Source organism: Lepidothrix coronata, unplaced genomic scaffold (genome assembly GCF_001604755.1).
Source record: "Lepidothrix coronata isolate B3197 unplaced genomic scaffold, Lepidothrix_coronata-1.0 Scaffold105, whole genome shotgun sequence".
Lineage (NCBI taxonomy): Eukaryota > Metazoa > Chordata > Aves > Passeriformes > Pipridae > Lepidothrix > Lepidothrix coronata.
Window position 1 is genome coordinate 1,814,465 of NW_016690285.1, and position 25,356 is coordinate 1,839,820.

Here is a 25,356-nt window from a genome sequence, read left to right on the forward strand (position 1 = left end):
TATTTTTTAACATGGCAGTTGTATTTCCTGGGGCTCTGCTTTATTAAAGCAGAATTTTGGAGGTTACCCACACCAGGCTTTCCCACCTCACCCTGGTCAGAAGCTCTTTTTCCCGACTCTGTGCGTCACCCAAAACCTAAGGAATTTAGGAAAAAAAAAAACAACAACACTCCTTTCAAGGCAACAGAACATATTTTAGCAGCCCTGGGTCTGGAGCCCCACGTGATCAACTCTGCTTCCTCCACATTCAGCACAATCCCATCGGATCGTGTTTGACACGAGCCGTTGGTGTCCATAGAAACCACGGCACATCCCAGAGCTCCCAGATCTCCTCCCAGGGCTCCACCTGGAATCACACCACACTGGGGGTACAAAGCAAACTGGTGGGACTGGAAGGAGGTGATGGGAGGTGGGGATGGAGCTGGCCCGGGGCTGATCGGGTCACGTAGGAATTCTGAATCCAACCTCCTCGTTACAGCAAGAACACTGTGCATTCATAGCCTACAAATTTATAATGATCTATAAATTTACACATATTTATGCCCCGCACGTTGATGGAGCTGGTTTTTAACTCTTCCCTGCTCCGTGTCACCGCTCCGGCATTTTTTCACTCCAGTCATGCAAATGCCTCGTTGTACCAACCCTGCACGACTGAGGAGCGTTCATTTTATAGGTCATGCTCCAAAAGCACATGTAAACAAACACCCCCAGTCGGAGCAGGGAGACAGGCGATGCCAAACACCCGGGTTTGGGGTGAGGAGCAGCCCGATCCCGTTTTCCCTCCGTACCCACACTGCCCGCTCTCTTAATACCCCGGTTCTCTTCTGTGACTTCAGGCTATCTTAAAACCCAAACCTTGTTGCCATGGAGACAATAAGCCGGTCAGCACATCTGCCAGGAGAGCAGGACATGGGATTTTTAAAGGGAGAATTCCAAAGGCTCAGACTTTCGCGCATCCACGGCAGCGGCTCCGTCAAATCCACAAAGAGGGCCCCGTTCATTCCGTTTGCCGTCGCCTCCCGGCCTTTCTACAATCCCAGGGGGCTGCTGTTGTGCTCTGGTGCCCACCACAAACACCGGGATCCACGAGGAATCCAATCACAAGCACTGGGACCCATGAGGACACGGATCATGTTCCAATTCCACAGGCAGGACATGGATCCTGTTCCAGTTCCATGGGCAGCACCGGCCACGCTCAGGGAGCGCCAAGGACAGCCAAGGGCTCCCCACAGACAGAACTCAGTGAACCAAAGGCTGCAGAGGCTCCAGACACAACCCCGAACCATCATTTGGGGGAGTTTGTTTTGGAGAGCACGGTGGGGGTCGTTGTTTGCTTGCAAACGCCCCCTCACACAACATCCTTCCCCCTTTTCTGAGGGAACACAAAGTGGGAACTGAATTGGAGAGTCGAGGAGTACATGGAGAAACATTCAGTTAAGCCTCCTGGTGACAGAGATTCCCAGACACACGGCCTTCCAGAGGGAGAAGGGAATGTGCAGAAGCCTTGGTGGCTTCGTCGTGGTCGGGTGAGGTGAGGACAGAACCGAGGAGAGAAGCCATGTTTCCTCCTCTTTTTTTTGATTAAAACAATCCATTTAAGTTTCCTCCTGCTGTTATTTCAGCCTTGTGAAGGTTCATGGAATCATGGAATATCCTGAGCTGGAAGGGACCCACAGGGATCAGAGTCCAGCTCCTGGCCCTGCAGACACACCCAGGAAGGGGGGACAGGCTCCAAGTCCACCAGCCCCTCAAGCCACACTGGAAGACAACTGGGGAAAAGAGTTGTGTATCCCATCACTCTGACCTCATCCACACAGGAAATTATGGAGAGGTGTCATCTAGACATGATCCAACCCTTGGGCTCACCTGGAGCTGCCCAGGTGCAGCACCTCCCACCACGGGAACATGCAGCCAGAGGGAAGGCTCTGCCTGACCCTCCTCATTCCAGGAGGGAATTCCTCATTTCTCCTCACCCTGTGAGCCTCACCGAGGGTCCAAACCCAGCTGGGCCCAGTGGTGGGATGGGCTCTCTCCAGCTGGCAGGAGACATGGAAGCTCTCCAAGCTGACTCAGGGAAATCCTGCTGTGGTGGCACAATCCCAGTGCCAGCAGCTGGCACAGCCCCTGCACAAGGGACACGAGGGATGGGGCTCAGCCCTGCCCTGAGAACAAAACCAGCTTCAAAGGTCACCTCTGGGATTTGGGAGTTAAATCCTGATTGTCATAACTGGCAGAGCAATAGGATCAAGTGTCCCAGGCCAGGTTGGATGGGCACTGGAGCCACCTGGGATAGTGGAAGTTGTCCCTGCCCATGGAACTGGATGATTTTAAGGTCCCTTCCAACCCAAACCATTCCATGATTTGATGATTCTGTGACATCATGGAAGACCCTGCTTCCCCCCACAGCTCACAGGACCTTCTGTAAGCTCACTTTGTGGTGCAAGAGAGAGCTGCAAACCGAGGGGAACTCCCCTGGCGGCTGGGGCACCACAGCGAGACACCCCGGGGACATTCAGCTCAGCTCGAGCCTCAACCTCCCTTTTTGATTTAACCTAAATAACGTACACTTGCCAAGTAAAATCTGTACTTTTACAAAGTAAATCTACTCTGCTTTACTTCGTAAGATGGTTTGAGTTGGAAGCTGCAGCTGCTGGGTGAGCTCAGCACCCCGAGTCGAGCAGAGAGACGACTCAGGGCGATGTCACCTCTGTGCCAGCGAGGCTCCTGTTCTCTGGAGAGAGGGCTCAATCTTTTATTCACCTGTCAAATGCTTAAAGAGCTTCTAAATGCTGCACAGAGAAAAATAACAGCCTTATGGAATAATCACATTCCATGACAGTAAAGCTGTATTTTAGAAATTAATGACTCATCGCAGAATTGAGCTCAGCCTGGGGAATGACTGAAACTCAGAGCTGCTCCTCTGCATGTTGTGTTTTATCCCCCTAGTCAGAGCTGGATTTTGAGGAATGCCTGGATCACTGCATGTCCCCCCTGGAATGGATCTCACACTGCCAGCTACAGCCACCTCCTGCATCCCAGAAAACCGTAAAGAAGACCAGAGTGCCAAGGTCACACACTGAGGTCTCATTTCACGCCGAGCAAAATGGTTTTAAGACAAAAATAGCAAAATTGGAGGAATAAATTGGATGCACGTTGAAAAGTTCAGTAAGAAATGGTCACTGGAGCTGCCCCCACACATCACTTGTGAGCAGGGACCAAGTGCTGGGTCTCCCTGGGTCAGGGACACCTTCCACCAGCCCAGGTTGCTCCAACCTGGCCTTGGACACTTCCAGGGATCCAGGGGCAGCCACAGCTTCTCTGGACAACCTGGGCCAGGGCCTCCCCACCCTCCCAGCCAGCAATTCCTTCCCAATATCCCATCTGTCCCTGCCCTCAGGTGAAGCCACACCTCAGACTTTCCCGTGTCAAGGGGAAGGTTTTCACACTTGAGAAAGGACAAACAGGGCTCAGACACCCCGAAACCCTCCCAAACCTGAGCCAGAACTACCTGTGCTTGATTAAGCAAAAAGATGTGGGACTGAGATGCCAAAGTTGGTCCTGCCCAGGACACCACAACCCCAAACCCCCTCCCACACACAAACTCAGCTGGAAACAAGGCCACAAAACTCTTCATAAAGATTCCAAACCTTTTGATCCGAGTGTCACCAACCTTTTAAAGTGTTCTTCCAGCCTGAGAGCTGCTCTAAGAATAGAAAATGCTCTTTCCCTTTTCCTCTCAGGACTACACAGGAAAAATGCCATTTGAAAAGGGGAAGCACAAGCACTGCCAGAGATGCAGCACCAGGTGTAACTAAGTCTTAAAAGAAAATTGGCTTTAACTTCAAATATCTCTAAATAAGCAGCAAAAAAAAAAACCCTTCCAGAAATAAACTGCGTGTCTAAATATAGTTTTACATGAAGTTAAATGTCCTTGGACTGCACAGGGACACTCAGTGGCTTCACTTGAAATCTCTGCCACGATTTGGGAAGGATTTCCACTGGTTCTTTGGAATCAAGAAGATTTTATTACAAGCCTGACACTGAAAAGACCTCCAAGACCACCAAGTCCAACCCTCAGCACTGCCAAGGCCACCACAAACCCACGTCCCCAAGTGCCACATCCACATGGATTTTAAATCCCTCCAGGAAAGGTGACTTCATCAGTGCCCTGGGCTAGACAGCCCTTTCCATGAAGGAATTTTCCCTAATATCCAACCTAAACCTCCCCTGGTGCATTCTGAGGCCGTTTCCTCTCGTGCTGTCACTTGTTGTTCTCCACAGGTCACTTCACTTTCCTCAGTGAAATAAATTCCCTAAAAAAAAAAAAATCCCAGGGAGTAAAAGCGATGCTACCAGAATTCCAAGGGAAAAAACAACTTGTGTGTGGTCACAGGTCACACAACAAGGGGCAGAAAGACAAAACCTTCCAGAAAGCACAACCAGGAATTCTTCCGGCAGCATCCCGTGGAATTACAAGCACATGTTTTCAGCTGCCCTACTTAGTGTCTTATAATTGACTTCTGTCCCTTAAGGGGGTTCTTCACTATAATTGAGCAGCACCTGCCACGTCAGAGGGACAGTTCTGTGCACCCATTCCTTGCTCCAAGGCCACACTTAACTCCTCCAGCACCGGGTTTGGTCGCAGCCTCGGCCGTGTCACCAACCCCCTGGGGACATCCTGCACTCCAGGTCACCCCAGGACACGAGGATCTCCCTCCCTGGGCAGCTCTTTGGGGTTTTGAAACATCATCCCCTCGATTTCCAGCACGTGTGACACGAGGGGCACCCCCAGCTTCCCACATGGAGTCGGGAGCTCTGTCCTTGTGGCCACACACAGGACTTGGCCCCACGGACCCTCTTTGCTTTCTCACCACGTGGTGTGGGCGAAAAGGCAAACCCAAAAGTTGTCCAAACGTTATTCCCTTCCTAAATTAGATTGAGAGGCCAGAAATTAAATGTAACACAGTGAAAAGTCAAATAATGAGTTCAAATCCCGGGGAGTTGCGTCTCTCCTGACACAGAAGGAAACCAAGGATGCAATTTCCATGGGTATCTCGGACTTGGATGAGAAGCTGGTGCTCAATTTTTAGCACATACGAGCTCTGTGAAAGGTTTAAAGTCCTTTGGGACATTTATTGCAGATCTCACTGACAGAATTCCTGTTTGTTTTTAAATCAGCCCTACAACCAGCACAGTGTTCCCTGGAGTTAATCCCTGCTGGTGGGACTTTACCTTCCACTGTGGCTGGTGGAGCCTGGTTGCTATTAGGGAAAACTTCCCAGTGGGAGGGAAGGACAGGGAAAACATCCCAGCACCTGATTTTCCTGTTAGAATCTGGCAATGCCCTTCCAGTGTGTAAATCAACCCCCTCAGGAGGGGTCAGGAGAGAAGTGGATCCCCCTGTCCTCCCAAATCCAACTGGCAGAGGCCAGGATCCCAAAATCCCACGTCATGTCCTGCTCCCTCAGACACCAAGTGACGCCGATGACCCTCTGCCTAAATCACAAACCCTCGATTTCCACAGGGCACAAAATCCACCTCTGGAAACAACATTCCTATCGAGCTTCTCCGGGACAGCCCCAAGGAGGGCCCACGGCAACATCTCCACATCCCAACACATCCTAAAACTGCCTCTATATTCCCTTATCCTTGTTTCAGCTCCCATTTCCACGGCTGAGATCACACTGAGCAGCAGATTCTTGCTGAGGCTCTCACATGTCACCCTGGGAATGAGGACTCTCTGGCTCTGCTCCGGGCTGGAGCTGACGAGGAGATGCCACAAAGCAAAATCAAACTTCCCCGGGTCATTAAAATCCCTCTCCCTGACAGACCGACCTCGCAGCTGCCACGGCCTGGGCACGACACACATGACAAGTGTCCCCAAATCCATCCAGGGCCCAGTTCAGCTTTCCCTGAGCTTCCTTAAATTTCTGCTAAAGTCACCGAGGAATCTGGGATACAGGTCTGTGCTCTGGGAAATGTTCCACCTCCTTTTAAATCAAATTAATAACATTTCCTCTGAGATGCGTCTTCCAGGTGAGAGAGATGCTTCAGGGAGGCTCGGGATGTCAGTCTGTCTTTTACTCAGGGCAGGCAGGAGTGGGAGACTGGGATTAGAGACCAAAAAGGGGAACAGGGAAGGGAAAGGGAAACAGGGAAGGGAAAGGGGAACTATTACCAGGGGGTTCCATAATGGTACCACTGCTCCTGCAGTGCCAGGGGGAGCACAGGGGGCTGTATAATTAGCCCTGAGGAGCCCCAGCTGAGCCACTGATGCTCCTGACACCTTTAAAACATTTTCTTCCCAGAAATCCTGAAGTCAGGAGCTCCCTAAAACCTCAGCTTCCATTCCCTGCGACAAGTGCACCTCTCGCCCGGGGTGTCACGGGGAATAACCAGAGAAGCAGCCCGAGGGCTCAGTCGCAGCCGAGGAAGGGAAGGCGAGGACAACCCACGAGTTCATCCCGTCAAACCGCCACTCCAGCCAGGATTCGGGGCCGCGCTCCGCTCCTGCCGGGGGTATCCCAGCTCTGCCCCGAGCCCGAACTGCCCCGCACCCGGAGCAGGACGCGGAGCATCCCCGGCTGAGGCGGACCCGGAGCATCCCCGGGCTGCGGCACCGTGACCGGCGGGTCCCGCTGCCCCGGGCCGGCCGGGACGGAGCCCCCCTGCCCGCCGAGCCCCCGCCGAGCCCCCCGGGCGCTGACCTGGCGCAGGATGAAGCTGGTGGAGGTGGTGCTGCCGTCCGAGCGCTTGAGGCGGCTGCGGCGCGTCGCGGTGCCCCTGGTCACCTGCGGGGGGACAAAGCGTCAAGGTCGCGGCACCGCCACCCCCCCGCTGCCGCCCCCCGGGCCCCGCACCCACCGCGGCCATGGCGCCCCGATCGCCGCTGCCCGGCTCTCCCGCTTATCCCGCTTATCCCGGATCTCCCGGATCCCGGCCCGGCTCCTCCGCCGCCGGGGCGGAGCCGCTGGGGAGGGGGCGGCGGGTGGGGGCGGCCCCGGGGCGGGGCTGGGAATGAGAACCCCGGGAGAACATTCCCACAGCCCCGTCCCGATTCCCACAGCCCCGTCCCGCATCGCTGCGGCCGCAGGATCCAGGGCTGGAGCCCCTCTGCTCTGGAGTCAGGCTGGGAGAGCTGGGGGGGTTCCCCTGGAGAAGAGAAGGATCCAGGGAGAGCTGAGAGCCCCTTCCAGGGCCTAAAGGGGCTCCAGGAGAGCTGGAGAGGGACTGGGGACAAGGGATGGAGGGACAGGACACAGGGAATGGCTTCCCACTGCCAGAGGGCAGGGATAGATGGGATATTGGGAAGGAATTGTTGGCAGGTGAGTCCTTGCTATTCCCCATCCCTCAGGACACCTGGAGACCTCGTTACCAGCAGCCACAAATTAACACAACAGGGGAGAGACACCTTGTTACTCCGACTCTCAGCTGTCAAATTATCCTACATCCATCAGGAAAAGGTTTAGATTGGAGATTAGAAATCCTTCCCTGGGAGGGTGGGGAGGCCCTGGCACAGGGTGCCCAGAGCAGCTGTGGCTGCCCCTGGATCCCTGGAAGTGTCCAAGGCCAGGTTGGATGAGGCTTGGAGCAACCTGGGCTGGTGGAAGGTGTCCCTGCCCGTGGCAGGGGGTGGCACTGGGTGATCCTCAATTTCCCTTCCAACCCAAACCACTGGCAAAGGGAGATGTGACAGAGGTGGTCGGGACAAGCTCCACCCTCTGAGCCTGGTTTAACCCCTCAAGCTGAGCCAGGACCAGCAGGGCACTGCCCAGCCCTTCCCAGCCCCATCAGCCCGAACTGGCATCAACCCCCAGGCAGGGAGGGCGCTCCAAAGTCCAGGGCGTGGAGGAAAAAAAGCTAAAGCAGGAGATGAAGTGATTTGTTTGAAGCCGAAATCTGCGGAAGCGCTGGAAGCAGGACCTGGATTTCCTGGATTTCCTGCTTCCCAGTGCTGAGCTTCACCTGCAGGCACATCACACATCACACCTCCCACCGGGATGAGCAGGAGGAGGAACTGCCTGGCTCTGGAATGATCTCACACCTGCACTCTGAGCACACACATGGATCCTGGGGAGGGTCCAACGTCCTCCTCCCTCGCTCCAGACTCCAAATCCTTTAATTCCTGGCTGGCAGGAGCAGCCTGGTTTCTTTGTCCAAGACGAATGTGGGTCACGAAGGCTGGAGTTGAAATGAGATTATTTTTACATTCAGTTGCATCATTAAATTGGTCCTGGGAAGGCACTTTCCTTCACACATTAATGGTGGGGAGGCTGATTTCCCAAGGAAAGGTTCTGTCCAGAAACCCAATGGATGAGGGCTCACTCCAGCAAGGCAAGATTGGGATGCAAAAGGAAAAGCAGCCTAGCATTTCCCTGTAATTCAGGATATGATTTGGTTTTATAAGGGCTGGTAAAGTTTATATTTTCAGCCTGAAGTGACCCAAAATCAACCCACTGGGGTCAGCAACTCCAAGGGGCTGGAAATAAATGATGAGAACCAGGAGATTTATGTGTAAAAACAACTTCTGGGGTTGCTACATCAGGCTCCTTGCCCACTTTTTTGTTGCCCATGCACAGCTTTAGCAGCAGGAATGAAGGATTCATTTGTATTTGGGATGAGCCAGAAATCTCAGTCCCATTCAGACAACTCAGATTTTGCCTCTGTTAACAGGGAATTAAACCCTGTGGCAAAAAGAATTCCTCTTTTAACATGGAATTAATCACTTAGCAAAGAGAATTCCTCCTTTGACAGGGAATTAAGTGCACAGCCAAGAGACTCCTCCTCAGGTGTGTTTGTTAACAACCATGACTCACTCCAGACACCTCGCAGTGCTCGGTGTAACCAAGAGGTTCTTAGAAAGGATGAAAACAAGGCAAAAAAATCCTCTTCCTCTCAGGAAATAGTTCCTGAGAGAGGCCACAGCTCCAGCCCGCTGTCCCACCACCAGCACAATGAAGACGCAGCATCCTTTGGAAGGTTGAAACCATCTGATTTTTTAACATTATTTCTGCAGCCAGTCGAACAGACAAAGCCTTGGTCACGTCAGGTGACAGCACGACCCCTCAGCCCCCCCCGGGTGGGGTGACAAGGACAAGTTGAACGGACAGAACAGGTCACCAACTCACAGCAGGAGAAAATGAATCTATTATTGGTACTGAACACCCATGAAACAAATATGTCCCGATAAAGTTCTCGTTACAAAGTCGCCCGGGTTCCTATGTTAAGGGTTTATATGAAAAAAGCAGGAGTTCTCCAATAGAATTCCCAATGTGAATTCCCAATAGAAAACAGCAGGTACAAACCTAAGGTAGAAATCTGGAGTTAGAGAAATCCTTTGGCAGCATGTTCAGTTACAATCAGGCCTTAAAAATAAATATGATCGTGTCTACAAGTGTGAAGAGAAACAGCAACCCCCCCTCTAAATACACTGGTTTAATAATAATTAAATTATTTTACACTATCTACAAGTTGCATATCACAGAGTTAGGAAGAGAAGAGATGAGAGGAGGACAAATCCTGCTTTTAGAAAAGTCCAGGCGTGTGTGGAGCTGCGTAGAAAACCTCAGACAAACGAGTATATACATTATTTATATTTAACAAGGAACTGAACATAATCAAATCACATTTGGCTGGCTCCATTCAAGATTTCTCTCGGGCCAAAGCTTGGAAAACACCAATCCCAAATTCCTAACAAACATGGAGGATTTACACCAACGAGAGCAAAGTTTAATTTGACCACAAACCAACTCGGAACAAAGTCAACTCTTACAACAAAAGCTCCAAACAACAAGAATTTGGAAGAGCAGCATTGAAATCAATTAATTTCCTTAAAAGACACAAGGAACAAGTTCTCAAAACGCTTCAGTATTGCCACGGGTGCTGTTTGTACTGAGCTACTTCCAGGGGAAGGATCAAGACAAATTAAAGGCCTGTCAAAAGGAAAGACAAAAAAATCTCCCCCCCCCCCAATTGCACAAATTTAAATAAAAAGTGATTTAAAGAGCAGGTTCTCAACACCTTATTGCATGAGCACGAGGCTGCAAGTGAACAGAAGGTCATGATCATTAAATAAAAGGTGAAACCAGGGGAGGAGGTGCTGAGTGAAGGGGGGGTTGGGTCACTCAACAGCCCAGAATCTGGGAATTCCAACGGGGGACAGAATCCAGACACCAAAAATACTTATGGAGACATCTGGGAGCTCCATGGATTGAATCCAGATGTTTGTATCAGTTAATTGCTTCCATTATTTCCCCAGTCTAAGGGTTATTACTCCCCACAGGTTGTTAGAGCAGGCATGGATGTGACCTTGCTACAGTGAGGAGGGAAAAGGAACAGAGTGAAGTGATTTTTTTCAGTGTTGAAACAGAAAAAAGAAAGAAATCCCACATTCCCAGGATATGGATAAGGATAATCCAGCTCATCTGCTCCCTGGTACAAACCCCACCCCTTTAAAAAGTGCATCAGGGAAGAAATCCTTGGATTTCTTTTCTCAGCCACACTTCCCAGCTCCAGGGACACGGCTGTTGTTTTCCACTCCTTGTGTGGGGAGCACATTCCCACCCACCAGCACGTGGATTCTGCCTTAAATCCACCTTTCCCAAGAGTTCCTCTGTGATCCATGGTTGTTTAGACACGGCCATGGTGGCAGAGAAAGGAAATCCAAGAGAGGAAGAAGCCCCTGGTCCCATCGAGGCGATTCCTGTTCCACTCAGCTCCCCCCTGGAAGGGGAACAAGGCAGATCCTCACAGTCTGAAGGAGCTCCAAACATCCTCGAGCCCCCTCCTTTCCCACAAGGAAGTACAATGCTCCTTCACTTCTAAATACATCCAAAAAGGAAAAGAAAAAGAGATTCTGTGCAAGTTCCTGGCTCAGCACCTTGGATCCGGCCGGGAGCATCCCTTGCCAGCTCTTCCCAAGGAGACTTGTGCTTGCAGTGCCACCTCTGCCAAAAGACAAGGGAATTCTGGTAAAACTTGTTTCCTTCAAGAAGAACGCTCCAGTTCTCTGGATTTTCCAAACCATCCCGAGGCAGCACTGTAAAAACCTCCTGTTCCCACAGGATCACGTCCTCACTGTCACCGTATCAAGCCCTCTTCCCGCTGGACTCACGGATCGCTCCCATTCCGGGTCTCCAAACTGCAGAGATTCCCTAAAGCCACCGGGACAGAAGGATTACAGGAGACACCAGAGGAGGCAAAAGCAACACCGAGCGACGTCTCAGCTTCCTCCAGCTTCCAGAAACACATTTAAAAGGGAATTATTTTGGGACCATCTTTCAAAGACTCACAAAGTGGCGTTTCCTGAAAGCGCAGGAAAAGAAGGGCTCGAAGGAATCTGGAATTATTTTAAACCATCCCCTAATCTAGTTCAAGATGCAAATATGCAAATCACCATCAGAGCTGGTGCCTATTTTTACTCTGCAGCGAGCTGGGTTATTGGAAAAGGAAGATGTACTTTGATTTCCATGACAGGGATGCAGAAAGATCATTAGGCCGGGTGGTCATTCCCTAATTCAGGAATGGGAGCTGGTGGTTTTAAAGCAGAGGCTGCTGATGGTAATTTGTTTGTTGCTGGAGAAGGGAGTGAGCGGGAAGTGCCACGGGATAACCTGGTCCTTGAGGCAGAGTGGCTGTGCTGCTCTGGAATGCTGCCATGTCCACGGGCATTCCCAGCTGGTGCTGGGGGAAGGCGGCCGGGCCGGGATTCGGGAAGGGCTGCGGCAGAGCGGGCTCGGGGCCTGGGCTGCAGGGAGACAACACAAGGCTCACTCTCACCACTCGTGCCCATCCACCCCACAACCAGCTTCACCAACAACACCACTGGCTGCTCCAAGAGCAAGCTGGGGGCTTTAAGAACACAGAAATTTGAACATAACGTGAACCAAATGGTCGTTTCTCAAGGTATTCAGTGGCTTTCTGGCTAAAAACCCACATTTTTTACACACACACCCTCACAACCCAAACCAGCTGCAGCCCCAGGTTTCCCTCCTGTTACTCTCCCACGTTAATAAACAGAGAATTTCCCAGGAATACTCCCTTTCCATAATTTTCATGCCTGTAACTTGGCAGGTTTTTATGGCTTTTGCAGGAAAAATGTTTTCACCCCCAAAATTCTTCAACAGTTTTGCTACTCGATGATCCTTGTGGATCCCTCCCCACTCAGAATATTCTGTGAAATATACTGAATTAATACATCGAATATCTGTGGAATCTCTTTAATTTTTACCCTCTGGGGCTGGGTGGTTAAACCTGAAGTCTGAGGTTCCTTTTCAAGCTTCATCCCTTAAAAGCTTCCTGGGAAACATCCAATTTTATCCCTAATAAAGTTCCCACTCATACCCAGTTCAGTAAAATTGGTGTTTCCCTTTCAAAATTCCGTGTCACTGTAAATATAAATGTGACAAGAACGTGGCACTTCCAGGCAAAGCAGCAGAATTCCCACCTGGGAGAGGAATTTGGTGGATCCATACCTTAAATAAGCAGCTTGAGGGGGCTGAGTGGCTCCCGAGGAATTGAGGCTTTGAGGTGCCAGGCTGTACCCTGGGGACATGGAGACCTGCTGGACCCCCTGGAGCATGTAATTCCCACTGGGAGGCTGCACGGGATACGACTGCAAAGAAAATCCAGCAGGAACCTGAGATTTCCTCAGCATATTTTGGAAATCAAACCATCAGAAAGATGAAACCCTTTTAATTTCTTGCATTTCTGGCTTAAATAATAAGAGATTTCCTCAAAATTGGGGTATCACAGGACTAAAGAGCTCACTGGGTTTGGATTTGGGATGATTTATGGGCACTGAAGGAACGGTTTGTCCCAGATAACCACTCCCAAAGCCCAGCATGGCCAGCATTATCCCGCATTTCTGACCACTGGAAGCAGGAATCTTGGAAGGAGCAGCAAACTCCAGTTGCCTTTTGGCTTAAATTACTTTCTAACCTCCAGATATAATGAATTTTCCATCGTCACCGGGAGTTAAGGACACGGAATTACTTTTAACTGACATATTTTCAGATCTGGCAGTTGCTATGGCAACTATTCTTTTCCCACTGAACAATTAACATTAAAGTAAAATTCACTTCAAGTAAAAACCCTCATTCTGTGCTTTAAAACCTCTCCTTCTCCTCTGGGTTTTTTTTTTCCTCGAGCCCTCAATAGGCACATTGGGGACACCGTAAAACACTCCTGAGCCTGAATATGTGCTTGTAACTAATAAATATGTTATTATCCAGGTATTATAACTGATGGAACATGTTCATTCCTTTAAAAAGACCTAAAAGGGGGGTGTTTCCATATTTAGAAAAAAAAAACCACACTTGGGATTAATATTATATTGCAGTTCACCCCCGTCCCCTCCATTAGAGAAGAAGGGAACGTTCCACTCGGGGACTGACATGACTCACAGCAGGAGCTGAGACACACAATTCCAAGTGTAAAAAAGGAACCATGGGAGGAATCTTGTGGAATTTTCAATACTGGCCAAGCAGAGCCAACAGTGCATCCCTCAGGTTCTCCTGGCAAGGCTGTGAAAAGCCCCCCCAGGCAGTGTCAGGTCACTCGTGGGCTCGCTTCGTGTTTGCTGTCATCCTTCCAAACAGAAATCCCGAGTTCTATTCCCAGATCCAGGGATACTGACCTGCACAGAGACCCCCGAGGACGTGGGTGGGAACTGTGCAGGGTGGTGGAGTTTGGAGTAGGCTGAGTACATGGGGCTCTCATTCATCAGCTTGTTGTAGAGCTCCAGAGCTTCCAGAACCTTCACGTTCAGCTCCGACAACTCGGAATGTTTCCTGGTTCAAAACAAAGGGATAAAGACACTGAGCTCTTTTAGAGGGGGCAAAAAGGGAAGTGGTTCCTTAAACAGCCTGGAATGTGCAAGAAAAATTAAGCCTTAAAACGTAAATGGTCAAGTTTTTACCCATTTATATTGGAAAATTGCTGTTCTGGGACTGGAGGGAGAGCCCAAGTGGTGCAAAACTATCCCTCCCCAGAGCTGCCATGAGACAAGCAACTCCCAGGGGTATTGTCACCCCCAAATATCCCCAGAAATCACAGAATCATGGATGGGTTGGGTTGGAGGGAAATTAAGGATCATCACTAGCCCAGGTTGCTCCAAGCCCCGTCCAACCCAGCCTCGGGCACTCCCAGGGACCCAGGGGCAGCCACAGCTTCTCTGCCCAACCTGGGCCAGGGCCTCCCCACCCTCCCAGCCAGCAATTCCTTCCCAATATCCCATCTATCCCTGCCCTCTGGCAGTGGGAAGCCATTTCCTGTGTGCTGTCCCTCCACCCCTTGTAAAAAGTCTCTCTCCATCTTTCCTGGCTCCTTCAGGTCTTGGAAGCCCAAATCTGGGGAGGGAGAGGTGAAGATAACACTGAACAGATTTTCCTGTCATGGATGCTGAGCAGGACACTGAAAATTCCAACCTCTGGCCAGGCTGCAAAAGGCTCCAGCCAAAAAAGAATGCCAAAATAAAATGCACCCATGACTCGTGCAGGAAAGTTTGGAGAGCAGCAACCAAACCTGAGTGCACCCCCTGGGAACTCAACACTTCAGCATTAAAAAAATAAAGGGAGGGTTGTCACAGTTTCCTTGCAAGGTTTTCCAGCTTGGGAGATGAAAGTAGCACAAAAAATAATATTACTCTAACTGCAGAATTTGAAGTAAATCAGTAAATAGGAGAAGCTCCGTTAGGCTCACCTGTCTATCTCTTCTAGTTTTTCATCTATCATTGGACCCATCTGCTGGCAGATATCTGTGAGCACAAAGTGTTGAGGTAGTTAATATCCTGCACAAATTAAGAGCTTAAATGCAGCCAAAAGCATTTATTGAAACAAGCAATTGATTTTTGTGTAGCCGGGTAAGAATCCAATTTTTTTATGTTATTTCGATAAGTGCTTAGCTGAGAGCTGGGATTTGGATCTTGCAAAGATCAGGCATTTTCTGGGAGCTGGAAGCTATGCAAATTGCTCTGCTAAACATGGAGCTGGCTTGGAACTATTAAAGAAATTCAAATTATACACAGAGCCCCACACTCCCACTGGGAGAGAAACTGTTCTGCAGCACTCTCTGGGTACAGACCACGGTTCCTCTAAGCTTAAAATAAACACAAAAGAACCACCAGCTCGAGCCACAAAAGGTAATTGTGTGAGCAGAAATAATATTAGAAAAATAGCTTAGTGCTCCAAGTACCTTCTGAGTCGAGAAGATCTGGAGAATCAAGCTTTAAATCTGTAGGATCTATGCTCTGGAGCACCTGCAGTGTTTTATCCATCTTATCCTGGAAGGTGAAGAGAAGATTAAGAACTTTTATTTCCCAACCAACGCAGAGACCCTTTGAATTTTCAAATAAAAGTTCTTTATGCAAAAAGAATTATCTGCCAGCATTCAGTAGCAAAAGGATGCAAAAGCTCAGCAATATTTTACATTTAAAGTGGCTCCATACCTCATCTATATAAACTGGCTCAGGCTCTGCTTTCTTAATTTCTTCTGCAGTATCCTCAGGAACAGAGATTTTATCCACAGCTGCTGGAAGAACAAAGATGAGTTTCTTTTCTGCAGCTCTAGGTTAACTTAAAACACACATTTCCTCCCTGTAATCCATCAGTTCTTTAAAGGGCAGAGATGTTTGAACAAGTGCTTCAAGCAGTGATGCACCCAGTGAAAGGCAAATGGGTTTGCCTGGGAAACCTAAAAGCTAAAAACCACCTCCAACACATTCCCTTCCAGCCAAGTCCTGAGTGCTGAGGTTTATTTTGGTCTCCTGGGCTTGGATGGAGCCAACAATGTGACTCTGACAACCCCCTGCCACGGCTGGGGATGTTGTTCTTGGGTCTGAAGAGAGAATGTGACATTTTAAAATTTACTGGGTTCATGTGTGTAATATGTCAGTGACAAACAGCTCTGGTGAGCTGAACCAAATTTCTGTAAGAGGAGGAAGAAATGGAAAACTTAAGAGGAGAAAACAGAGATTACAGCGAGCTGTGAGCTGTGGTTGCTGGTTTGAAACAAGGGCAGGATGTCTCTCAGTTCTTTCCCCAGGCTGATTATCAGGGAATTATTTTGCTGAGGGGCTAATTAGCTGCAGCATAAACCTGCCTTTCTAAAATAACTCCTGAGTTTTGGGCAGGTGACTCACCTGCCTCGGGTTCCACAGTCAGGTCAGAGGTCACAAAATTGGATGGGAACAGCCCCACTCCTCTGTGGTTTTCACCTTTCCACCAGTTGGCGTCACTGGGGGAATAAAGATGGATTAAAACCCCTGGGCATTAAAACAGAGACATATTTGGGGCTTTTTACAGGAAACCTGTGATCCTGAGTACAGAGATTAACAACAAGCCACAGCCAGGAGCTGGGGCAGAGGGGAGGGAAGGGAGGAAGAGGAATCAGGGGACCAGGAATCACTCCAAACTTAACACAATTCATCAATTCTTTATATTGATTCCTTTATAACTCTCTGTATATCTACAGGTGGTAACAACAAGAATCACTTCAGCTATTTATAACCACTTTTATCCCTACCAAATGTGCTCCTTGATAGCCAGAGATTTAACAAATGCTGGAAGCAGCTGGAATTCAGCTCTGGGATGACACACAACCAACTAACACTTATCTTAAAAAACTACAAATTGCATGAAATCCTTGAGTTTGTCTGCGCTAGAGGTCAAAAAGAGGAGGATGGAAAGACAAAAGGAAGATAAAGGGGTGTGATGGAGGCCAGAGTGACAGGATGTTTCTACCAGGAAAAGTTTACCATCCTAAGCAAACAGTATTTTGTGGGATAAATAACGGTGGGATAAAGTCCCCCCCTCCGTGTGAGCGTGTTATACCTGTCATCCAAAACAAAAATAATCTCTCCACTTTTAAAGGTGAGCTCATTGTCCTCCACAGCTTCAAAGTCATACAGGGCTCGCACCTTCCTCAGGCTCTGGGTGTTCTGGGGCATTTCTGCACTTGGGTACAAGGATTTGGTCTCTGTTTGCTGCTGCTTCTGCTCTTGCAGAGACAATTCGATGGCTACAATTAAGGGAGAAAGAAAAATCAGATGTCTTGTGTGCTTAGCCCTGTATACAAAGGTGGTTTGATTTCTTAATGTAATAAAAATAGTATTTACTGTGTCATTTAAACGTGGTCTGCTTCTCTAAGATTTAAAATTTCAAGTTCAAATGGCTGCCATGGGGTAGACTATATCTTACCCCAGATCCTCATGGGTGAGAAAAACACCATGAGTGGCACAGTATTCCAACTCCCAGCCTGCTGGGAATTTGATTTCAATTCCATGAGGCAGAAAAGAGCCCAAATTCCCATTTCCCTGCTTTTTAACAAAACTTCTGGAGCACAAATCTAACTTACCTTTAGCTATATCTTCATCTTCTTTGGTTTTGCTGGCTGATGAACCATTCTTAGCAGCGTTGGTGGAAGCCTGCAAAGGTGAGAACAACAGAAAATTCAGGTTAGAAAAAAAAAAACCAAATCTCTATAATTATATGTTTAAAAAAATGAGCACCAAGTTGTTCCTGGTCAGCTGCCTTAAGGAATCAAGATGACTTTCAAGAAGGAAAAATCACCAGTCTTCAGAACATCAGCCAGGTTTTGTTTTCAGCAGGGAAAGAAGTAAAATAAATATTGAGATTTAATACAAGTAACATTTAAATAATTATTTTACTCGCATTTATTATATTTAGTCATATTTATTAAAGTGAGAAATGACTCTTTGCACCTTTGTCCTTCACCCCTCCTTCCCAATGGGAGCTGCTGACTGAAACACTCTGAGTCTCCACACCAGCACAGTGAAATCATTCCTAGAGTTTTCATTCCCCCAGGGAAGTGGAATTGGGTGCCAGTGCTCAAACCTTCCATGTTTCCACCATATGTTTTAACACATAGCCTGGATTTAGAAGTGAAAACATCTTTGTGGAGGAAGGAAAGATTGTAGAAGTTAAAAAACCCCTCGGTGTTTAATGTGGAGCAAAGTAAACTTGGGGTAAGGAATATGGAGTAGGAGCTGTCCTTGGAATTTTCAGGGCTGATCTGCACCTGACTCATCATTAACATGAAAATACTAAGAAGCATCAAGAATAAAGGTTAGAAAGAAACCACCTGGCATCATATCTGCCAGTCAGAGAAGGTACAATAAACCATAAAAAATAAAGAACAAACCACTGCAAAACCCATGACAATCCCTGCCACGGACAGGGAACTGCCCAAACGGGGAATGGGGACTTGGAAAAGGAAACCACAGCACAGATCCTCTTCCCAAATGTCTCTATTGCACTGCCCTCTGCTTTGGGAGGCTCTGGGAGGGAGAGTGAAGGGGTGTGTGCTCCATGGCAGCAAAATGAGAGCCAGGAAACACCAAATTCCAAGTGTGGGTGCAGAATTGTTTCAGGTTAAGGTGGTGACAGGAAAACGAAGCTCTAAAAAATCTTTGGGAGAAAATGAAACAACTCACAGGGGCATCATGGAATGGCCTTCAGTCTGGTCTTCTTTGTCTAAATTTCCCTTTTTTTTATTCATAAAAAAAAGCAGAATGGCCAGAAGTGAAGCTCAGCCTAAGGAGGAGCCCAGCAGGAACCAGGATCCTGCTTTCCTCGGATCCAAAGCTCCAGTCACCACATCCAGACATATTTTCCCTTGTTCCCAGGAACACTGAATCCAACAGTATCCCAAACCATCTTTTACCTGTGATCCAGCTGCAGGAAAAGTGACCCCTTCTTCTTTTAAAGATTTGATAGTTGCAGATATTAAGCTGCACTGGGGGTCTTTCTGGAATTCCTCTGCCCACTCCACCATGAGGGTTTTGAGCTTCTCACACACTTTGGGATGAGCCTGGAAGACAAAATTGCCCAGGAAGGGATGTGCTTGAACCTCAGAATGAACAGGAAGAGTGCTGGTATTTTAAATTCACTTTTAAGGTGGTTAAGGAAGGGTTAAAAGACAAACTGTTTGACTTTTCAAATGTTAGCCACGTTTCCACCTCACTAGTTTTGGAGAAATTCAGGCCACTCACCACACTTATCCCAAATTTCTGCCCTTCTGTGTTAAGTTACCCCATATTTTACCTCAATTTCCTCTCCATTCCTTTTGTTATTCCACTCCCAACCACAAAAGTTGGTCTAATATAAGACACTGTCTTTCCCTGGAAGACAATCCCCCTTCCCTGCCTTTCCTGACCTCAGATGCCAGAACACATTTCTGCCAGCTGAGAGAACCTCACAAAGCCCTGCTCCCTGAACCATCCCTGTGTCTCCTTGAATCAGCTTCTCCCACAAAAAGGAATTATCCACAGAGCCACCCCTCTCGTGGCACAGTTTCTACTCCCAAACTGGGAGCTGAGGGGCAGGGATGGGCTGAGATGTTTGCCTGGAGTGGGGGCAAAGCAAGCTCAGGTCCGTGCTCTGCCTGCAGTTCCTCTGCTCCCACCTTCTCCTCCAGCCTCTGCACGAGAGCAGTGCTGGCCAAGATTCCTGAGCCAAGGAATCAGCTCCCACTGGAAGGCTGTAAACATGTTCTGAGCAGTGAGAACATTGACAGGTTTGGGCTCAAATGTGCCTTTAATTCCAAGGAAAGCCGTGGTTTGATGGGCTCAGGATCAGCACGAAGACATTTGTTACACTCCACTGAATTTCCTCCCAATTTTATTTGCCCTCTGCACGTTATTCCCCCAAAATGGGCCAGGGACGAGGGTAAAACATCAATAATTTCCCAAAACCACAATGAATTCTCCCCAGCAGACCATCCTCCCGTGGGATTCCAGGTTTCCCTGGCATTCCAGGAGCTGTCAGACCATGAAGGTCGAGTCCTGGTTCAGCCTGGACCGTGGGTAATGAGAAAAGGGGAGCACTTGCAGACCTATTTTTCCACAGAAAGCAAGAAGCAGGAGAGCTGTGAACTCATTTTGCTTCCCAGCAATTTTATTAAGTTCCCTTAATTGCTTTGCTCAACCTCTGATGGTTCCAGGGCTCCCATGCAGCTGAAAACTCCTTTTTAACCCATTAACCAGGTTTGGCTCTGGCTGGAGAAGCAATTTGGGAAAAGCTGGTTGTGCTTTTCAATTCATCACATCCAGATTAAATCCCATCAGCTGCTGGACCCCAACCTTTAAGCCTTCCTTTCCTGGTTATTTTCTCTTTCAACACCCTCAGAATCCCTAGAAAATTGTCTCCAGGTTTTACCTTTTTCCTTGTAAAAATGTGATTTAACTTTCTGACAGTTCCCACTTCAGAGTTTCATTCAAGGCCAATAAAACCCTCTTCAAGAAAAGCTGCATTTACCATTATCAAATTAATCGAGTTTGGGAAGAGTCACAGGTTTGAATTTCAATTAAAACTGCTCAGGTCATTTGGGGTATTAGCAGCTGTTGCTTCTTTAATCCACTGTTTTTGACAGTAAAAATCACAAATTTCAGTGAAAACACAAAGAGCAGTTCCTGCAACTGCACCAAAACTAGAAAAAGTGTATTAACCACAACATTAGTTTTGTTATGCTGAGACAAAGCAGAGCAATTACCAAAATAATCCTCCCCCAGCACTTAAGGTTATAAAAGCTTTACCTTATTTATTATCCCTCGAGCTTCGGTGGCAAAATCCCGAGAACACACTTCCAGGTGAAATATCTTCCCACAGTTTGAGACACAGGCTCCTAAAAGCTGCAAAAAAAAAAGCAGAGATACAACTGTGAAAAAGCGTGAAAACGGTGAAAATAATCCAAAATAAAAGAGTTCAATTCAACCCTGTGTTTAGTACATGCACTGTGTGTTAATGAAGTTATTAACTGAAGTTAATAAAGGGGTTAATTGTTTAAATAATGGCTGTGTTGCATCAAGAATAGCGATTTTGGGGGGAACAGGGGGGATTTACTCACTGTCAGTGCTTGCAAAGCCACGTGGGGAACTTTATGGTTTACCCTCTTCATGATGGCTTTAAGGCAATCCTTTGCTCTGCCAAAGGAACAGAGAAATAATCAGGAATAATCAGGAATAATCAGAGAGAAATGCAGAGCAGACACTCCAACTGGATGAGCAACAAATGGCAAAACATTTCTGAACAAAAAATGTCCCCAAACCTGAAAACCTCTCCCAGGGCTGGGCTCAAAAAGAGATTTAACCACCTGTTTGCTCCTATCTGTGCATTGGCTTGGAAAAGGCTCCATTTGCCCCCTGGATCCTTTTCCAAACACTGCTGAGGGGTCACAAAGGGATAAAATGATACTAAGTTGAATCAGACAATGCAAGAAACGTCACTATAAACCAAAAATGATTAAATAAATGGTTATTTTAGAGGCCACTGCAAAGGATTTCGTTTCCAACTTGTGCTGCTCCAGCTCTTGGATCCCCTTTTCCAGAGCCTGAGGACACAAGGATGTCATGATTTCTTTCAGCACAATCTGAGGTGGGTAGAGAATAACAAAAAGCATTTTAAATGTTCCAGCTGAGGAGTTTTTCCACACTCTAAATGAGCATTAATGGCAGCAGGAGCTACAGGGGCTCAGGCAGATGAAAAGCTTCATTAACATTATTATTTTGAGCTCCTAAAAACATGAAACCCCCCTGAAAAAGCTGATGCTGCATTTTGAAAACTAATATCCCTTCAGCTGCTGTATTAGCAAAGCACAGAAAAGTCTCTGTGCCACAGAAATATACTTTTATTTTTAATATTTTTATCATCATTTCAGGTACAAACAAAGTCAACTCAGTTGATTTTCAGTTACATATTTATTTGAGTTATATATTTATTTGTTTTCATAATATAATTCTTTATTATTATCTCAGTGATGGGCAGGAGGGATGAAAAGCACCCAAAACTGAAGCGATTTTAACATTCAGAATTTAGGATTTGATCTCATGGAAAAAACTTATCTAGATAAGATTTAATTGTGTATTTTTATACAGTTATATTTTTGAATGTACCCTTGAAAAACAAACCACTGCATTTTCTACAATCTCCTCTCCCCCAAAACCAGATTTAAAACTCGACAAAAATGGCACTAAACCCATTGTTTTTTTAATAAAAGATTGAAGAGATCTGCTATTATTCCTTGTGGGAGGTAATTAATTAAAAACAAACAAAGAAAACAACAAAACAACCCCTCAATTTTCTCAGTGTCATAATCTTATATGTTATAGAATTTAATTTAGCAGTTGTATTTCAATTGTAAATTCCTTCAGAATTCTGCCTGTGCACTAATTGAGGTTTAGTTAAAAATTTAAAACGTGTTATCACTCGAAAAAATTGCCTTAAAATTCAGCATCTCACCTTAAAATCCCACATCTTTTGGCCATTCCAAGATCCCTGAAATTCCCCTTATATCCCAGTATTACCACTCAGCTTCAACTGATTCCAAGTGATCTGTGTTTTCATCCCTATTCTTCCCCTTTTCTCCTCCCTCACTCCCATTTTTCCTCCTAATCAACCCCAAATTTCTCATCATAAATCGGTATTTTCCTGCAAAGGAACTATTTCCCTTTCTCCTCCTGGCACAGTCACCTCCCAGAATTTAGGCTGGATCATTAAATAACTCGGGCTGCTGTGCGAAATTCCAGAAAAAAACCTGGAACGCCCTCGGTTTTGCGCTGGAATAATCCCTCTGGAATATTTATTTTGAAGAATTTCAGAGCCAACGCCACATATTTGTGGAATTTGAGCATTTTGAGGGTTTTCCCTCTGAAATATCCTTCACACCAACACGGAATTCCATGGAATTCCAGGGCCCAACTCACCCATTGGGAGTGCTCCCGACTTTGTCACATATATCCATGATGAGCCCCCAGTCCTCACTGGTGTTGTATTCATTTGTAGCTTTCTCTGGAAGGAAAAAATCAGATTTATGAAGGGTCAGACCCCGTTCAGATTCCAGGCAACACATCCTATCAAATTCCTTAATACTGATATTTACCAATAATTAATATTTCATGGAATCAGGGAATGGTTTGGGCTGGAAGGGATCTCAAAGCTCCTCTTGTTCCACCCCCTGCCATGGGCAGGACACTCATTTTTAGGGATAAACTGATAAGGCTCCATGTTATTTATCTGTGCTTTTATTATTTTAATCCCATGTAAATATTGCAGATCAATTTTAGAAATGGCAAATCAAGTATTTTATACATTGAACTTGCTGCCTTAAGGTTTCATTTTAATCCACCAACTCGATATTTTCACTGAATTCAAAGAGAAGTGCCAATTATTATTATTATTAATATTCAATTTATTTTAAAAAATCAAATTAAAATCAAACCAAATCAGCCCCTGGAGGCTGGAGATTCCCTGGGTATACCAACCCCCAGTGCTGGACAATCATGGAAGGTTATCCTGAAGTGTTTGGTGCACAAAGCTTGGGATTTCCTGGGAAGTTCTGCCAGGGAAAATGGCTTTTGGAAAGCACATCTCCATCCCCAGGGGGTAAATCCTCCCATCCAATCCCTTTATCCACAGGAATCCAGCTCCTCAAATTCCAGCAGCCGCCAGTTGTGCCCGGAAAGCCAAGGGCAAAGAGCACCAAGGCCTGGAAAAGAGCCTGGGCACGTGATTCCATAGCACTGCCTGGGGTCACCACTCTGGAATTCCTGGGATTTCTGAGAGGTGCCTCTTTTTCCAGGAGCAGCAAACAGGAAACAGGGAGAAATGGTGGCAGGTCAGCAAGAAAACTCCATGGGCTCTGGATCCTTCCAAGGGCAGCTTCCCTGCCCTCATGGTGCTTGTCAGGAAGGCACAAGTGGCACTTTTATCCTCCACAAAAGACTTGGAAGCGCTTCCCAAGGATGTCCTGAAGTTTTCCTGGACCCTCAGTGGAAATCGAGCCCAGCTCTGCCTGCCATGGGTGAAACAATCCCAACTCTGCCCGTGGCTACAGGAGGGTTTGAGGATTACAGGTTTCACCAGGAAGTGAATCCTGGAATCCCTGAGGTTGGAGGAGACTTCCAGGGTCATGGATCCCCCCTGTGCCCGATGCCCCCCTTGTCCCCCAGCCCAGAGCACTGAGTGCCACGGCCAGGCCTTCCTGGGACACCTCCAGGGCTGGGCACTCCAAACCTCCCTGGGCAGCCCCTGCCAAGGCCTGACCACCCTTTCCAGGAGAAATTCCTCCTGGTGTCCAACCTGAGCCTCCCCTGGCACAGCCTGAGGCCGTTCCCTCTCCTCCTGTCCCTTGTTCCCTGGGAGTAGAGCCCAATTCCCACCTGGATCCATGAGGGAGTTGCAGAGAGCCAGAAGGTCCCCCCTGAGCCCCCTTTTCTCCAGGCTCATCCCTCACTCCACACCTTCCACGTCCCAAACCACAGCACAGCTCCCGCTCAGTGCTCCCTACTCTCCATTCCTGGGCCTTTTCCCTCTCCCCCAGCCAGCACATTCCTACCAGGAGGAATGTCAGAGGCAAATCCCTCCTCCTGCACCCACACAGCCCGTTTTGGGGAGGATCTAAAGGCTGCCCAGGGAGGATCCCAATCCCAGCACTGCCCTACTCCAAACCCTCCCAGCTCTGGAGACTCCTCTCCCTCCCAGCACACCAAAGGAAACACCACCTGCTTCCCTCCTTCCCACAGAGGATTTTGCAGGATAACTCCTTCCCAGATGCTCAGACTTGGCCTTTGATCAGAAGGAACAGCTGGGGGAGGACACATTTTCCAAGGGTTTTTTTTCAGCGCTAAGAGAGCACAAACTCCAAACCCGTGCTCTGCCTGATCCTCTGCATCCCTCCGATTCCCGCGGGAACGCCGGAGCCGAGTTTGCTTTGAGAGAAGGAACACTCAAATCCCACTCTGCTGCCTAGTGGATTTTTAAAAAGCAGGAAGAGCGAAGGCCCAGTGAGTGATTTTGGAGTGGGTGAGTCCCCCGAGCTGATGTGCAGCTGCAGCAGGAGCTGTGCCAGCCCGGGAGAGGACTGGAATGAGCAGCTGGGAAGGGGCTGGGAATTGTTTGCTGCTATTCCTGCCCAAAGGAGAAAAGCTGGCGGAGCTCCTGCCTCCAAACGCTGTCAGAGGAAAAGAGGGAATGCTTTGCCACTGTGGGAAGGTTTTCAGGATCGTCCCTGAACCGCACAACAGCCAAATCCAAGCTGAGTGTCACGGAATCATGGAATGGTTTGGGTGGGAAGGGACATTAAGGCTCATCCAGTGCCACCCCCTGCCATGGGCAGGGACACCTTCCACCAGCCCAGGTGGTCCAAGAATTCCTTCTCAATATCCCACCTAAACCAACCCTTATTCAGCTTAAAGCCATTCCCTGTGTCCTGTCCCTCCATCCCTTGTCCCAAATCTCTCTCCAGCTCTCCTGGAGCCCCTTTAGGCCCTGCAAGGGGCTCCAAGATCTCCCTGGACCTTCCTCTTCTCCAGGCTGAACAATCCCAATCCTCCCACCTTTTCCT

General features: G+C 47.9%; 2 protein-coding genes across 10 annotated transcripts in view; both read right to left on the reverse strand.

Annotated features, from left to right (window-relative positions):
- CACNB4 (calcium voltage-gated channel auxiliary subunit beta 4) overlaps positions 1 to 6,946 on the reverse strand; it is a 74,278-nt gene extending 67,332 nt beyond the window's left edge. For all 6 annotated transcript variants that reach the window (XR_001876248.1, XR_001876247.1, XM_017823754.1 and 3 more), the window contains exons 1-2: positions 6,865 to 6,946; positions 6,708 to 6,791 (exon numbers count right to left, since the gene is read on the reverse strand). Coding sequence is in view for 4 of the 6 variants with exons in the window: in XM_017823754.1 (XP_017679243.1) it covers positions 6,708 to 6,791; positions 6,865 to 6,873 (93 nt within the window). In the remaining 2 variants the exon portion in view is untranslated. The remainder of the gene's footprint in view (positions 1 to 6,707; positions 6,792 to 6,864) is intronic.
- A 2,181-nt stretch (positions 6,947 to 9,127) lies between these two features.
- STAM2 (signal transducing adaptor molecule 2) overlaps positions 9,128 to 25,356 on the reverse strand; it is an 18,506-nt gene continuing 2,277 nt past the window's right edge. For 2 of the 4 annotated variants that reach the window (XM_017823798.1, XM_017823800.1), the window contains exons 2-14: positions 22,718 to 22,802; positions 20,863 to 20,938; positions 20,552 to 20,647; positions 18,682 to 18,828; positions 17,353 to 17,422; positions 16,830 to 17,016; positions 16,139 to 16,233; positions 15,446 to 15,528; positions 15,193 to 15,280; positions 14,701 to 14,755; positions 13,637 to 13,790; positions 12,474 to 12,613; positions 9,128 to 11,746 (exon numbers count right to left, since the gene is read on the reverse strand). In XM_017823798.1, the coding sequence (XP_017679287.1) occupies positions 11,539 to 11,746; positions 12,474 to 12,613; positions 13,637 to 13,790; positions 14,701 to 14,755; positions 15,193 to 15,280; positions 15,446 to 15,528; positions 16,139 to 16,233; positions 16,830 to 17,016; positions 17,353 to 17,422; positions 18,682 to 18,828; positions 20,552 to 20,647; positions 20,863 to 20,938; positions 22,718 to 22,755 (1,437 nt within the window). In that variant the 5' untranslated portion in view covers positions 22,756 to 22,802 and the 3' untranslated portion in view covers positions 9,128 to 11,538. Of the gene's footprint in view, positions 11,747 to 12,473; positions 12,614 to 13,636; positions 13,791 to 14,700; positions 14,756 to 15,192; positions 15,281 to 15,445; positions 15,529 to 16,138; positions 16,234 to 16,829; positions 17,017 to 17,352; positions 17,423 to 18,681; positions 18,829 to 20,551; positions 20,648 to 20,862; positions 20,939 to 22,717; positions 22,803 to 24,514; positions 24,687 to 25,356 lie in introns of those variants that run through there. The other 2 variants (XM_017823799.1, XM_017823801.1) reach the window with 2 other exon arrangements.